This window comes from Pleurodeles waltl, chromosome 2_2, assembly GCF_031143425.1.
Source record: "Pleurodeles waltl isolate 20211129_DDA chromosome 2_2, aPleWal1.hap1.20221129, whole genome shotgun sequence".
Lineage (NCBI taxonomy): Eukaryota > Metazoa > Chordata > Amphibia > Caudata > Salamandridae > Pleurodeles > Pleurodeles waltl.
In genome coordinates, this window is record NC_090439.1 from 1,738,099 (window position 1) to 1,754,638 (window position 16,540).

Below are 16,540 nucleotides of genomic sequence, written 5' to 3' on the forward strand. Positions count from 1 at the left end.
CCCTTTATCAGAAATAAACTTTTGGCATTAGACTAGTGCTCACAACAGCCTGTAGAGAACACCACAATGAAAATAGCATTTGTAAGAAACATGGTCATATAACCGTATATTTGGCTCCGGTGGGACATAACCACATTGAAAAAAATTACCAAAAGTAATGCAGTGTAATCATATATTTAGCCCCTAGAGAACATCTTGTATTACACATTTTCAGGGGTGACAGGCCTACTGCAATGGTATTACAAACAAGACCCTTAAAACACAAATTAATAGCAGGTATAAAACAAATGTTACATCCATGAGAGAGGTTAAAAAGACATTAAGTGGTGAGAGGGGTTATTATTTTAGGATCCCCACTAACCTAGTGTAGCGACCCAGGGATGATCTAGAGAGAAATAGTAGATTGTGGTGAACATTTTGAAGGTGGTACCATTGTCCCAGGACCACAGGTTGAGTCATGAGCAAAAATGTTTTGTAAAAGAATGCCCTGTAAAGCATTATGGGTGACCCACTGCAGCCATTATTATAGTATGTTGACTGTAATTCTCGGACCAGCCTCTAGAGAACACCACATTACAAATATCATGTGTAAGAAAAATGGTCATGTACCTGTATGGCTAGTCCCTAGAGGGCATAACCAGATGAAAACAAAATGGAAGAAAGCAGTGCAATACAATCATATATTTCACCCCTAGAGAATATAGTACATTACATATTTTCAGGACTTGCAGGCCTACTGCATTGAACACTAACTACTCCAAACTATAAAAAAAAAAAATGCCAGCTGTAAGATTGCTTAAAAAGGGACAGAAAGGTGGGAGGGGTTATTATTTTGGGATCCCTAAATAACCTAGTGTGGGGACCCAGATATGATCTAAACAGAAAGAGTGTGTCTTGCTGAATGTTTTGGTGTGGTCCTATTGTCCTAGGACCACCGCAAGCTGAGGTAAGGGCAAAAAATGTTGTGGAAAGGAATGATTACGAAGCATTATACATCTCTTTTTCCCAAGTGCAGTGAATATTGTAGTATTCTCCCAGGAGAACTTTGAGGATTTTTGTTTTACGTAAAACATTTAGCAATTTCACTTGTCTTAAGGGGGGAGCCACAAGAAATGACTCCGATTAGGAAGCTGTGAACTATGTGACCAGCACTCTAATATCGCCGAGTGAGTTTAGGCTGTTCTGCCTGTTTGTGCTGCCATGGTATGGGGAGAGACAAAAGAAAAAAATTGTTCGCCCATGCTGAGGTATATCGGCAATTGTGCAATAATCCATGTAACTGGAGCAGTCTGCAAGGTGTGACAAAAACAGCCTCAAGGCGGGACAAATGTAAAGCATTTACCAATGACATAAAGTGTTTTTTGGCAGACAAGCCCTGGAATGAATTAAAGTGATGGACGTGAGAAGGGTGTGGTTAAAAGCCCACTGTACTTACTACAGGTCAAAGCGCTTGTGCGCTCAACCTAAAAAGAAAGGGAAATGGGGAAAAGGAAAAGAAGGCACAGGAGTACTTTCTGTGGTGGACAGATGTTTGAAAGACTTTTTTTGACTGGCTTTGGTTGTTGAATAGATAAGCTAGCTGACTTGCAGGTCTGAGGTGGAGTTAGTCTGGTTACAGATAAGTACCAGAAAGTTAGTGAACATCCATAAAATATAAACTTGCACAGTGTAATTAATTTAACTGTCTGGATGCTTATATTACCCTGATTCAAGGCGTGGGAAATGGTCATTAGGCCAGTTATCGACCAGTATACCAGCGCTGATCCCAAGGATGTCAAATACCTGGAAACTGATTGAACAGCAGAAGCCAGATGGTAGATAAATAACATAGGGTCAGATGTATCAACAGGTTTTACCCATTCTGTGTCTATGGGAATAGGTGTTCGTACATATGGCCCATAGAAGCTGGGACAAAGGCCAGTGTCTAATCCAATAAGGGGAGCTAGGAAGGGAGAAAACAACAAGTGTTGGGACACAGGGTAAAAAGGATGAACTAAGTTGGCATGGAGTGCTAATACAACCATGAATCTTTGAGGCAAAAAAAGCCAGGAACGCACTGTGGCCAGATATGCTCTACAACTATTGACCCTGAAGTGGAATTCTACTCTGACGTTCCCACCCCAGTGGAGGTTAGGAGTCTAGTAGTTTCTCAGATGCCGCTCATCATCTTGAGTTTCCAGTCCAATTCTTGCCTAAATCAGGTCATTATGTGATTTGTATGGGGGTTGAGGATGTGATACTAATGTGTATGGCGGTTTTCAGAAGATTTTACATTGCTCAAGTGACTCCACGATCATGTTCCCAACTTGCTATTGGACTGAAATCCTGACAGAAATAACCCTGGCTGAACATTGGCCTTTGTGTGTCATAATGCATGTGATATATTGTATATAAGCCCAGCCCCCTAACAATCTCTTCTAAAAAGCCTTGACAGCTCAGCCACTGTTGCCGTTTGAAACGCAAGTAAAATAATGATCATCTTATCTAATCTTTGCAAGCAACAGCACTAGGGACACTGTGAATTTCCCAAAAGTGACTGTTCTTATGTTGGTACTGCCCTTTGCTCCTCATCTGTCCCTATGACAAACAGGCCTTACATTCACTGTTGGTAGATAGTAAACTTACAACCAGGGCCACTGGAATTATGTTTTAGGAGAAGGCCAAATTATGTGTCAGTGCTAACTAAATTATGTTGCAGGAAAATGCAAATTATGTGGCACAATACAGCATATTTTGTAATAGTATTGCTTCATTATTTTGCCATTGTTACACATGGTAACACTGTCTGGTTTCCCACCATTAGTACCAGTTGAACAACGGAAAACAGCAATAAACATCTGAAAGGTCAACCTTTGCAAATGGCCTTCCACTGTGCAGGATTATGTGTCAGTAGGTTTCCAGTACCGTTCAATCCGATTGAGTGAGACAAAAAAATTCTGTTAAAATCTGCAGGTTATGTTCTAGATGATGGACCAGATGTACTAAAATGCAATTTTGTGTTTCCTAAAAAGAGACTTCATAGAAATCGCTATTTAGGAAATGCAAAATGCTATGTACAAAGATAGCGATTCCTTTTATGTAGGAAGCGCTATTAGGAAATCACAAAATAAGAAATCCCATGCCATTTGAGATAATGGGTCAGTTTTGCATTTCCCAAATAGCAATTTCCAATTTGGGAAATGTAAAACCAAGGATGACTATGGGCAAAAGCCACCCCTTGGTGCACCCCAAAAACAGTGGTGCAAATGTAGAGCACACATATGCCCTATGGGCATGTGTGTGTGAGCTTTCAAAAAAGCATTTTGGGGGGCTTTTTTCAAATTGCAGATGGTTTCCGTAGACTTGAAGCCAATGGTGATGGTAATTGCATTTCCTAAATGACAAATATACATTTAGGAAATGCTTTGTACATCTCACTAGGCATCGCAAATAGGTAATCCCTATTTACAATTTCCTATTCAGGGGATCGCAAATTGTGATTTCTAGTGGATAGAAATCTCAATTTGCAATTACTAAAAGGGCTTTCTAAATCAAAAAAGCCCATTTTGCGTTTCTTAACGGACTTAAATAGCGATTCAGACCGTTAGGAAATGCAAAATGGCTTTGTGCATCTGGCCCGATTTGCCTAAAATGCACCAGTCGCAAAATCATATAATTCCAGTGGACCTGCTTATACCTTCCTTTAGATTTAAGCAGGAGAGAGGAACGTCCCTCCTTGCCTATTGAGAATAGATGGGAGGAATGGTCCTCGATGGCAGATTGAAGCAAGTGCCCACTGAAGTCATGGACGTTGGATGGGAGAGATAGCCAACTATTTTGCAGAATTGAGACTGTAGTAGTACACCGCAGCATTCATTGAAGGTACAGACAGGAAAGATGCCCTCCCGTCCTCACCAAGGGCTCCCAGGTGGAACAGGTGAGCCAGGGAGTGAAAAGTGCTTTATCACTAACTCATCGCAAAGGGAGTTGAGGCAAACCGCAACATTCTGACGTTAACACAATGTTGTATTATACTATAGATGTATTTTTTTAGGAAGGTCATCACACCATGCTCTCTCCTGCGTCTGAAAGGGAGTCTGTTATAAATCAAATGCGAGTGAACTTGCAGCCGTCTTGTTTATACTGAAACCAGATGGAATAGAACAATATTCATTTTTAGATGGAAGCCAGGACCAAAACTATTTACACGTGAATGAATGAACTAATTAGGGAAGACATTTTCACATATATACCTTTGTCCACTTGTCGGAACATCTTGGTACTTCTGTTCCCATTACGTAGATTTTGATTCGGCAGCGCCAAAACTCCATTAAATCGGGTTATAAAAGTGCTTAATATGTGCCAGAGCTAGCGTTATCTGTCTATTTTTATGTTTCAGCAGATGATTTAACATAGTAAAAACCTGAAAAATAATAATGCTTGCCCCTCCCGGCTTTTCTTACAGGTATAATTGGTCATGAATAGTCCGTAGTGTCACATATGCAGGAGTGTGATGGTATACAGACAGCATCGGTACTGGCATTTAGCAGAACTGGCAGGGGCTGTGGGTAGTAAAAGCAGCAGAAGCCTCCTAAGAAAATACATTGGGCCCTGGCACTTATTTTTCCACAAATTAAGCACTACGTCATGTATATGTTATTTTTTATAAGCAGTGTGCTAAATTATTTCGTGCCAGGGTGGTGTATGCACTTTGGTTGCTTTTGACATTGCAAGTAATATTTTATACCCCTAACCCCCCCCCCCAACAATGAGGGCTTTGTCTGATGCATCCATGAGGGTGTTGATGCACCATTGTGCCCTACTGGTTGCGTGGTAGATGGCGCTAGTGCCACCTCGCTGGAGCACTAGCCCAAATGTTAACAAGCATTTGCAATGCAATAGGTCTCGCATTTGGCAGAGCGTATTCGCGATGGCGTGTAGAAAGTCACACGACCCTCAGTGTTAAGACAACATGAAATCACTGACTTGATAAACAAAGGGGCAGCACATCAAAATTGCAGATATTATTCAGGAAATCCTGCGGAAGTCTAAAGGTACTCCTAAGACGAAACACGTGTTGGCTTGGCATAAAGGATGATATAACTGATTTAATATCAGAAAATGGACTTGACCAATGAAATTTGAAAAGGATAATACGAGGATTGTTTGATGTGAATTGGAACATCACTCGAATTTTTTATGGACCCTTATCTTACTGATAGGATGTGGGACTATAAATTCACTAAACAAGGTTTTGGAATGTCTTTCTATGTAAATTGGAACATTATATAAATGTGTGATAAGTAGGAGGGTTGTGATAAGAGGAATAAAAATGTGTTACTTATTTAATTTAATAGAGGTTTCATATTTAATTTCAACATTTAGTTGGGTATTAGAGTCTGAGACTTTTAACGTAAGCTGCTAAGACTGATTGATGTGGATAATTTAGCTATCGTGTAGGGCTTTAGTAGGGGAAGCTCTCCTTTAGCAGCAACGTTACATAGCATTAGATAATTGGTGGGACATAGAGCGCCATTTACTCCGCATTACCCCTTCTTTTAGTGTTTCTAGGTCTCGCATTTACTTGAGTTAGAGCTATTGGCATTGTAAATGCATGACTAGACGTTTCTTGCCACATAAATTGGTCAACTCTGCAGCATAATTTGGTTCTCCCTCCACATAATTCCAGTGGCCCTACATATAACTAAAGCACTTCCTCACTCTGCACAAAAAATGAAAATATTGCTATTATTTATTATATTTGTTTATATTATTATTTGGTGCAGCCCAACCTAGTGTGGGGACCCAAGGATGACTTAGACAGAAAGATCACTTGTGCTGACCGTATTGATGGTGGTCCCATTGTCCTAGGACCACCACACAGTGAGTTATGGGCAAAAATGTTTGTAAACACTATGGGGCGAGAGTTTCCGAGTGCAGCGAATATTGTAGTATCTTGACTGTAATGCCGAGAATAGCCTCTAGAATTTAGCCCATAGAGGGCATAGTGCCATGCACATTTTCGGGTCCAGCAGGCCTACTACAAACAAGGCCCTTAAACCCACAAACTACTCCTAGCCATGTGAGAGTTTAAAAAGACGCTTAATGGTGGGAGCGGTTACTATTTTGGCGTTCCCTCTAACAGCGTAGGGGCCCAGAGTATGACCTAGACAGAAGGGAAGCATTGTGCTGAGCGGTTTAATGGTGGTCCCCATTGTTGTAGGACTACCACAGGCTGAGTTATGGGTCAAAATGTTTTCTAAAAGAAATGCCCAGCAAAGCCTAATAGGGCAAGTTACCAGAGTGCAGTGAATATTGTAGAATCGTCTCTCCTGGTGTGCTGGGAGATCTGCTTTGAGGATTTCTGTGTTTTTGTCTGTTTAAAATACACCAGTTTGTATATTTTTCAACTGCTAAACTTGTATATACTCATGTAATGTGCTCCTCAGATCGAGTTTGCGCTATATGAATCTTTCAGACATACTGTAGTGAGTTGCTCTTTCTTTTTAACTCCTTTCTTATGTCTTTCAAATTGATGCAGGGTCTCTGTATTGGAGTTTCCACTGCGAGTACAGTTTATCCTGCCAAAACCAAATTTCCAGTTACAAAGAACTATCAAGACATATTTTTATGTTCTTAATAGCCATCAGAAAACATGTTCTGGAACTTCCAGTGGGAATCAGTTTCACTTTCAACCTCACAGAAAAAGGTGGTTAATTTTAGAAGAAAAAAAAAAACACTGACAATAGCATATCACATAAGGAAAAGCAGCTTTATTTGACACCAGGTCTGTGTTTAGTGGCCAGAAAACAGAATGTGAAGGGCAAAGTTTTACCATGCATACACAAATGATGTCATTTTAAGATGATAGGCTTGGTTAAAACTTCTGGTTCCCACATTTTCTTTTTTTTTTTTTCATGCCCTTCTACGTGACTTGCTACCAGCCAGTGAACTTCCAACTTCCATTCTGCTTGAGAGATTTAGGGGATTGCACGGTTTAACTTTGTTTAGGTCGTTTTGGAAACATGTTTGAAATTTGTTCGAGCATGGGGATATGCTAATTTAGTCAAATATGTTATGGTGATACTTTTGATTCTGTTTTGTGAAGTTTGAAGGACAGGTATCAAAAACAGTATCAGTAATCTATAGAGGACGTTCTTCTTGCGCAAGTGACACTCTACATATATATGTGTTCTAATCAAAATGCATGCTGTAAGCTGAGGTGATGTTAAAGTATCCTTCCAACCTTGACGCATTTCAAAGAGTCAACCACAAAACTTTCTAAAAATATAGGTTGATCGTGTTGGATGTGTGCAGCAATGTCGAATCTTTAAGTAAGCACATTCTGTATTCTTTCACATCAGAATCTGCCAGGGTCCCCTAGTTTTGCGAGGTACCATTAGTGCTGCTGTTCTGCAGCTTTGAGGGAGAGAAATGACATGAGGGAAAGTTGATTTACGAGACTATGGTTAATGTCACCATCATAAATCTGCAACCAGCAGAAAAAATGGGCAAAAAATCACTGAGGAAATGCGAACCTGGTGGGACCGGAAAATCCTTCTCAACCTCACTTTACCGGGCAAAGCCCCCCCTTACATTGTTTTTAATGAAGAGCAATGCCCATTTATATGTACAGTGGGCTATATTGCAGTGTTTGGCACATTTTAAACACTTCATATGTTTACGCCCTATTATTTTAGAGGCAGAGACAGGTACAGCATTTGCCCAAGATCACACAATGTGGAGAGCTACATGCCCGAATTTGTAGATTCATGTTTCCCTTCCTTTGAAGTTCCTCCTAAGGACCCGTGCTGCTGCTATAGGATGAACAGAAAGAGCGAACAGAGGGTGTAAGCTGAAATAAAAGGTGGTTCTGTCCTCTTGTGTGCTACTAAATTCATCTGCGCAACATGTCTTAATGATTGCGATTGAGGACTGCTTAAGTGAGAACTGGCAGTGCATGCCATCATTGATGCCCTTGCTCACGTTTGGACGATGAATATCAATCTTAAATGCAGAATGCAATGTCTGTCGTGCATCATTTGCTGTTCTCTTCAGTTGCACTGCTTTAAAAGTGAATGTACTGTGCTAGGTGGTAGCTGACCATCATGCCAAGCATGACAGCTTAAGCCATTCCTGAATGTCCCCTGTGCAGCGCTCTGCATTGCAGACCTTGTAGTTTCACTTTGTTGTTAAAGGCACAAGTCCATAAACTCTGAAAATAAATCACTGGGGCTGAAAAGTCTGGAGTGACAGGTGGGATCACACAACATGAATCCACTTGCCAGGCATGAAGTTTCAGTTTAGTGGCCATTATGACATGAAACTTTTAACTGAGCCTCACTGAAGTCCTCCTGTCGGACCGCACGAAACATGCACTGACAAATAGCAACAAAATAAGTCTGGCAGATTCTCTTCTTCGCAGTGCAGAGCATCCATACTGGTAATTCTCTGACTTCCCACGCTGTTTCCTGTGCTTGTTTGTTCAGCAGCACTGTAGCCAACTTCTCAAACATTCAGATAGTTTGTTTTTATACACTTATGGGTTAAGTGGGAGTGAAAGGGGCACACATACTACACCGTGCATGTCTGCTGACACAGAGGCCCGTCAGGGCATGAGCTGATTTGGTGATAGGAGAGGCCAGTTCGGCAGCGCACCTCTTACCTTCACTCAAGGAGGAAATAAAGTGCACAACTCGCAGAGGCCTCCCATTGTTTTCGGCCACCTGGCCTGCCTGTTCTGCGGGCAGCAAACAGATGTTTCCTCCCTGACACAACTCCCCGCCTTGATTTACAAAACCTTTGCTCAAATCTCTCCGTTGTTATTGCACCAGCGTGAAAATAAATGCCATTTTCTCTGGAGCAATTGTTAACGCCAGGACAGAGGCAATTTGTCAGTCATGCCCTTGAATAATAGGCGTACAAAATCACACATGTAACGCCATACCATTCTCTGCAGTTCTCACCGCGTGTCATGGGCTAAAAAAACACCAGAGCAGCCAGCCAGTGACGTCAGCATGGAAGCGAGTCAGTGCTGGACACGATGGGGCATGTAGCCCCTGCAGAGCTGGTGCCGCAAAAGAAGTGCATTGATAACACAGAAGGCACTGCAGTGTGCACAGCAGGGGCCGCAGGGGTGGTTCGGTACTTGAAAGCAGCAGTGTGTGTGTGGGAGGTGGCAGACAGGCGCCCTTGGAAATCGCTTCCAGCATTTCACTTCCATCTTTCAATGCACAGCAAATCTTACGAGATAAGAACATGATTTATAGCCCTGTTTACAGAAACTGACCTGGAGTGACTTAAAACATCTAGCGCTTGAGTCAAATGCTCCTAGAGAAAGAGAAAAGTAGTCCCTAAAGAGACTGTACAATGGAATAGGTGGAAGGATGCAAGTACTGGGGGCATGCTCCATGGGTGTAGACAAAAGAGGAGAAGGTGGGACAAATAGGCAAAGATTAACCACTTAGAAGCAGGGATTTTTAAAGGACACTGACATAAACTAATGAGAAGCAGTGGGAGGAATTGAAGCCCACAAAGTAGTATATACTAAAGTATATACAAGAGGTCTCGAATGCTCAACCTAAAAAGCAGTTAAATGCTCGTAGACACTACATAACTTGTATTACTCCCTCATTCAATGCAAACTTGTATTACTCCCTCATTCCATGCGCAGTCCCATATCATATTATCCCCTATAATTGTGTTTTGTTTTTCTTGACCTTTTTTTCACAATTTTTATTGAAACGTTTTACTTTCACTGCAAAATAAACGAGTTGGCTATCGGTCCACATTCCCAAAGCATGTTGGTCAAATTTGTATTTTTAAATCTGACATACTGGTTTTATATTTAGGCTATAATAACTTGTTACCATGCCAACATTGATGATGATCATGTTGCAAGAGAAACGAGTTAAAACTATTAGCGTTGTAAACTCCTAACCTGACTTTTCTTGCCACATAAACTGAAAAGTAAAACAGTTTCACACAAGCGAGCCAATGGCCATCATGAGCGCAAAGCGAACACACAAAAGGAAACACAAGTTCGCTCGTAGTGAAACATCACCAAAATTGCAATTATCCATATAACTGGCAAAAGTGCAAAAATCCATTGAACAGGATCGATGTCATGCAAAGCGCTCTACTACTGCCCAGCGAGATTGCACTGCCTACGAAATAATGAGAAAAAGTTGTGCAGAAATCATACGGAAAACATGAACCTCGTATGTTTTCAGTAGTTGGCCGGTGCCCTCGAGGTGTGCTTAACACCGGAAGAGGCATGACGTGTGCATGCCTTTCACTGTTGTGTGGGCTCTCATTATCCTAAATGAGACTACTGGATTTCTAGTTAACAGGGTCGTTCCTGGTGTGGGGGACTGAGTCTGACCCACTTAGAAGGACCTCTGTCACCTTCAATCCGGTTTTGCTCCGGCTAACTAGCAGTGCCTCATCTCTCCCAAGGGGGAGGGATGATTGGGCAGCCGAGCACATGACATCTTTAGAACTTCTCAGGGAAGTCGTGGTCACTCAGGTCCCAACCAGCTCTCTCATTTACACTATGATCTCATATACAAATGACAAAGGCAGTTTAAGTTTTATAGATTGTTTTTAATAAAACGACTGTATTTGAGATAATAAGGCATGAGCCGCAATAACCAGAACCATACAACACAGTAGGATTGAAATAGTCATGATGAGAGTGAAACATAAAAACAACGCTATCATGGTGTTGATAGATTATATTCTCTCTCAGTAAGTTATATTTCGAGCACAGCATGTTAACCTACTAATTTGCCTTTCAGATTCCCCGAGAAGACATCAACCCTCATACCTGAGCAAAGGCCTGTGATCTGGTTCAGCATCTGCAACAGGGCAGTCAGCGTCTAGTTGTGGTTCCCTGGTCGGAATCTCCCTCTTGCGTGTATTAGGACAAGGAAGTGTTTTTATAACTAACATGTCAGTGTGATCACAAAATGTCCCTACGCAAGAATGTATATCTGCAATCCAAAGACTAAACTCCTACCACGTCTATCGGCAATGTACCAGACTGTATCCTTGACTGAAGCACAGAGTGAGCAAGAATGTGTTATTGAACTCCAGTGCTGAAGTAGGCTAAACAGTGTTAAATAAAAAATAAAACAAGTCCGTAGAAATGGCTATTCGAAAAATAACAGTACGAAGCTGAATAGAATGCATTTAGAGCAAAGTGCACAGAGGCTCTATACTGCAAGCAAAGGAATAAAATACATCCAGGGCAAAGTGCACAAAGGCCTAACGCCTGAAGCAAATGCACAAAGAATACATAAAAATGACCACACTACACACTAATGAAATCAAGCACATTTTAACAGGCAAGCCCACGAACCAATGAAAGACACTGATGTGACGTGGACGGGGCTCCGAGCCCTTCTCTAACTCCTAAAGCGTCTTGCAAGCGAAACGCAAGCGCATGCGATGCAGCTCGACCCTAAAAAGCTAGTTTTCAGCCGGCAGACTACTAATATATATAGTCTTTTGCATGTTAATCATTTCCTTTTTTAGGTTTTAAAATCTGATTTGTGTTTATCTTAGTTCATATATTAACTGAGGTGTTCTGGCTTTGCAAGCTAAGGTGTCATTGGTTGCCCATAAGGATCTGATTTTATTTTAGTATGTCGACAGGCTGTATCATTCTTGAAGGAATACAAATTTTCATGTTTTTTTTCATTTTATCCCTTCATTTCTTCCAAGGTGGAAGTTTGAACAAATATTCACCACTTAGGGATGACCTGACAAATACTCAGACACCAGAAATTAATTTGCAACCACGCAAACTTTTTAGTTCCGAAGAAAAGACAAAAGAAGGTAAAGCAACAATAACGGTTTCAAATGCAGTAATGTATTGCTATGTTGTGTGTACCAAAGCCGTTAAATTAATTGCTGGTTCGTTTTTTACGCTGATCGCTGCAGTTTGTTGCGGTTTGTGTTTGTAGTATATATTTTTTATTCTCTGGACTCAACCGGCATACAGTCTTATCCTATTATAGAAAAATATAAAGGTATTGTCTGAGGTTTAAATGATGAAAACAACCATCATCAAAACACAGGTATGTTCATTATGATTTGTGGGGAACACCTTTATTTTGCAATATTTTATTATAAAGTAAGGATTGCCATATAATGACAGAGTGAATGATCAAATATCTATTTTCCAGCACTTCAATTTGAGCTGCACCCCTCGCATACACATGTTCAAAGTTTTAAACATTCATACTGCTGTTGAGGATTGTGGTGTATTATGTGGTGTGGATATGTAACCTCACCATGGAATACACTTACAAAAACATTTTGAGTCCAGTCAGGTTCATTTGTAAGAACTGTAGTCCAACCCGGGTAGTTGTGGCTTGGAGCAGCAAGGCTTAAACAAGGCACAAGTCCATAGCACTTAGAGGCACCAAACAGACTAACAGTGTTACACACCTCAACACAAATCTAACACCAATCTATAAAATGAGTTTTATTTTTATGAATTTTTAGTTACCAAAAAGAGAACATCCACCAGAGGGTTCCAGAAATATAGATTTTTAAGTAAAATGTGTCCACTTCTTAGTCAATAAAAGTTTTAGAAAGTTTTCAAACTTTACAAACAGTTGTGTTTGACTACTCCGGCTTGGGCTGCGTGACCAATTCTGTCATGGAGAGAGTCAGAGGAGACGACGATGAGTATTTGGATAGTTCTGGTCACCAAAGCAGTCTCAAGTCCAGTTCCACACCATAGATCTCAAGGGAGCCGCCCTGGTAGTGAGTATAGAGGATGTGTGAAGATGCTCTGGGTGCTGTGCCAACGGTCTTCCTGGGGTTGTTCCATGGTGCAGGTGGGGTGACTTTGGCCACTAGATTTGTTGTCCCTCAAAATCCTCTTTAATCCAGCAGGTGGCCAGTTATGACTTGGCCTCCTGGTCTCGGGCATGCAGCAGATCTAGCTGTTTCCTTTGGTGAGGCCTGGTGTCTGGCGCCCAATCTGCATTCTGGTGACTCTCCTGGGTCTGACAGACTCTGGTGCAACTTTTGAGCATGAAGGAGTAGTCTTCTTGGCTGCATGTCAGCGGTCAGCAGCGATTCAGTGAAAGTGGCTACTAACTGGCCAGAACTTGCTACTTTAGCTTTTATGGTCCTAGTGTTGAAACAGGGAGTCAGCCCTCTGACTTTTGGTGTTCACCTGTTATGTCTGGGACTCTAGAGTGACTTTTCCGTGAGCCAGCCACTGCAGGCACAATCCTCTTTGCAGCTCAGGGTTTAGTCCAGAGGTTGGTGTAGCCTCTCTTGATAGATCCAAAGGTCAGCAGGGAAGTCATTCTTCATTCCTCTCCCCAGTCCATGTATGATCTGCGATTCTGGGTGCCAGGGTGCCATATTTATGCCCAGAAAGAGCCCTCGGGATGATGTAGTCACCAATGGGCTACCAGATTCCCTCCTGTCTTATAAGGACTTCCGGCTGTGTGTGGCCTCTTAGCTATTTCAGAGTCCACTGTTCTGCACAAACTCAAGATGTATGAACCCCTCGTTTGGTGTGGGGACCTTGATAGGCCATCCTAGATGTGTGGCTACATGTTGGTTACAAGCCCATGAAAAAAACAGTTCGGAAAGTGGTTTCCCCTCTCTGTTCGTGCCGCCAGCCTGCCTATCTGAACAAAGGAACATCCTCTCTTGAGTGTGGTTGCCATTTTCCCATCAAAGATGTCTCCTTCTTTGAAGCGCACATTTTGGGCTAAGACACTGTGGTTTCATGTAAGGGAGAGGTAACTCCTCTCTCTGCATCAGGCCTCCTCTATTGTCTGTTTGTTTGGGGGTTGTTCACACTCCTCCCCTGGAGGGCAGAAGGCTCTCTGGTGGCCAGCAGCTGTGAATGGCCCCTGGAATAACTGGGCACCAAAGTGGCAACTTCCTTTGCTTAAAAGTGGCATTAAATCAAAATTGGGAACCAAGTCTGGTTTGAGCCCACCAATAGTTGATACCTTGAAGTACCAACTTAAATAGTCCCTTTCAGAAGTCAGCAGGGCTGAAATGTCATCCTGTAGCCCTATGCTTGCCAATGGAGCCACTGGTCTTTCCCCAGTAAAAACAATAACATGAGGATTTTACTGTGAGAATATATGAAATTATATGTCCTACTCAATAATTTACAGCACCTTGTGTTAGGACTGATAGGTCTTCGTTAGGGGTGACTTGTATATGTATCATTAGTAGATGATTGTTTGTTGCTGGAAGTTTAAATGGCAAAGTCGAACTAACAGTTGTCCAGCCTACAGTGTCCGGCTTGGAGCCATGTTGTACTTTGCTACATTTAGGGAGGCACTATCTTTGCTGCAGCCCTGGGTGGACACTTTAACTTACATTCCCTTGTTAGCCCTGGTACCACATACTAGGGACTTATAAGTAAGCTAACATGTTAATTGGGGGTGAGCCAATTCAACATGCACTTTGTTCAGGGTCAGAACACCGGCTCTGAGGTCTGGTTAGCAGGCCTCAGTGCATTCCAAGTAAAAAAAACAGCAGCATCAGTCCAAAACTGGGGGAGATCATGCAGAATGAGGCATTTCTTTACAGCTGCATAACAATTTAACTTAAATTTGGGTTGAATTTCATTTCCCCCCCAAACAACCAATACAGTGGCAATTTTACTGCTGAATCCTGCTTCTGAATTTAGTAACATGAATAAGTTGACCTATCAAAAATACTCTTGTAAACTCATATTTAAATGTGACTTTTCATTGATATTTTAAATTCATCCATATTACATCTTCTTTGAATTATCAGTTTCAGATGTTACCCGTTTCATTTTGGTACTTTTTCTGATTTTTAATAACCATTTTGTCATACTGGAGAAAGTAATGATGATTGCATGGTAACCTCCAGTAATTTAGGAGCCTTTATATTTCCAATAAAAAAATGCAATCTTGACCCAGACAGTTGTGCTTCCAGTTTTTGATCACTAAGTTTGAATTTTCTGATCATTAACCTCGAACCAGACTATTGACCATGTCAATCCTTTCCTCAAAATATTTCAATCCATCTTCTAATTTGCAGTGGGTTTACCTGCATGTTTGTGTAGGGTATCCACTAGTACAGTTACACATCCATCATTTATCCGTTCCAGTCTTGCCTAAACAAAGAAAAATTAACAGTGGCCACCTTAATGTTTTAAGATTAAACTTGACATTTCAGTTGACCCATATCACTGCTGAGTAGAAGTTTAATAGATCCATCCTATTCGCACAGATGTATGCATGACCACAGATTTCTTGAGCTTGTGTGCCATATAGCTGGTCTCTTTAGGGTTTTTAAAACATTTTTTTATAGAATGTATTTTTACTAAACTTTTAGTACACCCAAAACATTGTGTCATCAACAGCCTTGCACGCATAGGCCAGCCCCACCTGCCCATACCCCTCCCTCCCTTCCTTCGAGATAACTCGCCCCAGAAGTATTCCCCTAGGACAAACCCGGGAAATACAGAGCAAATACATCAGACATAAAGATATTGTGTTCCATTTGTTGCTTTAAGTAGTCTCCCTTGTAACATAACTTATGCAATAGTTAGCCCTGAGTCCCCATGATGATGTCATGCCCAGGTTCTTCAACTTTCTCTAATCGTGTCATGATCACCTGCCACGCTCCTTAGGTTTCAAAACAAATTCCAGGGTGATATCTACCCCTGATCCTCTCCTCGGGCATTCAAGATTTTGAAAAAGGGTACTAACACAACACCCTTTGGGTAATTTTATGTCTTTGGGAGTCAAACCACATAGTTTGTGGGTAAGCCAAGTATTTTCATGCCCTGTATCCGTTATAAAACAATCTTGTTCTGATTGGTGCCTCTTCCCACGGATTTCTCACCTTACCATCATTTGGCTTGAAAATCTTTTCCCATAGCATTATCTCTCCAGCATTCCATAGAGGTGCCATGTAACTTCAGCATTCAATAGAGGTGCCATGTAACTTCAGCAGCATACACATATGTGTGTTCCTGTTTTTCCACGATACAGGTCGAGAGCATGCTCTCAGTATCTCAGTGACAAAATTCCTTAGTATTTCATCAGTGACTAGGTCAAATGTCATTATATTTTCTGGATTTAAGCCATGTTGCAAGTGACAAAATATGTCTCTATATGACTCATCAAATTTGCATGAGATGTCTGGAAGCAGAATGTGATGCTTGGACCTGCAGTTCTTGTGCCTTCATTCACTTAAAGACCATCTGAGAGTGGAAGCCCAAGTTGTTTTGGTCAGCGCCTATACAGAGACTCCAAAGTGGTCTCCTTAACCCCCAGGGTACATCACCAGAAAGCACCCCAGGAAGAATTCCACCCAGGACTGTTTGCAGTTTCAGTGCCATTTCCAGATGCTGGACTCGTCCTCATCATCAGATGAGATCCTAACACTGTAAAAAGTGAGACGAGAGTTTCTGGGTCCATCAGTCAACCTCAAGCAAATCAAGGCCTTCCATCTCGCGATGCTGCAGCTGTTCAGGTTGGCACTTGTACTGTCTGGGCCATCCTCTGACTGGGAGCACATTGCTCTTGCT

The 16,540-nt window shown here is 41.6% G+C and overlaps 1 protein-coding gene across 1 annotated transcript in view; it reads left to right on the plus strand.

The window, feature by feature from the left end:
* Positions 1-16,540, plus strand: part of LOC138279540 (synaptonemal complex protein 2-like) — a 384,312-nt gene that overhangs the window by 136,227 nt on the left and 231,545 nt on the right. Inside the window, exon 5 of the mRNA XM_069219410.1 lies at positions 11,707-11,820. Within this exon, the coding sequence (XP_069075511.1) occupies positions 11,707-11,820 (114 nt within the window). The remainder of the gene's footprint in view (positions 1-11,706; positions 11,821-16,540) is intronic.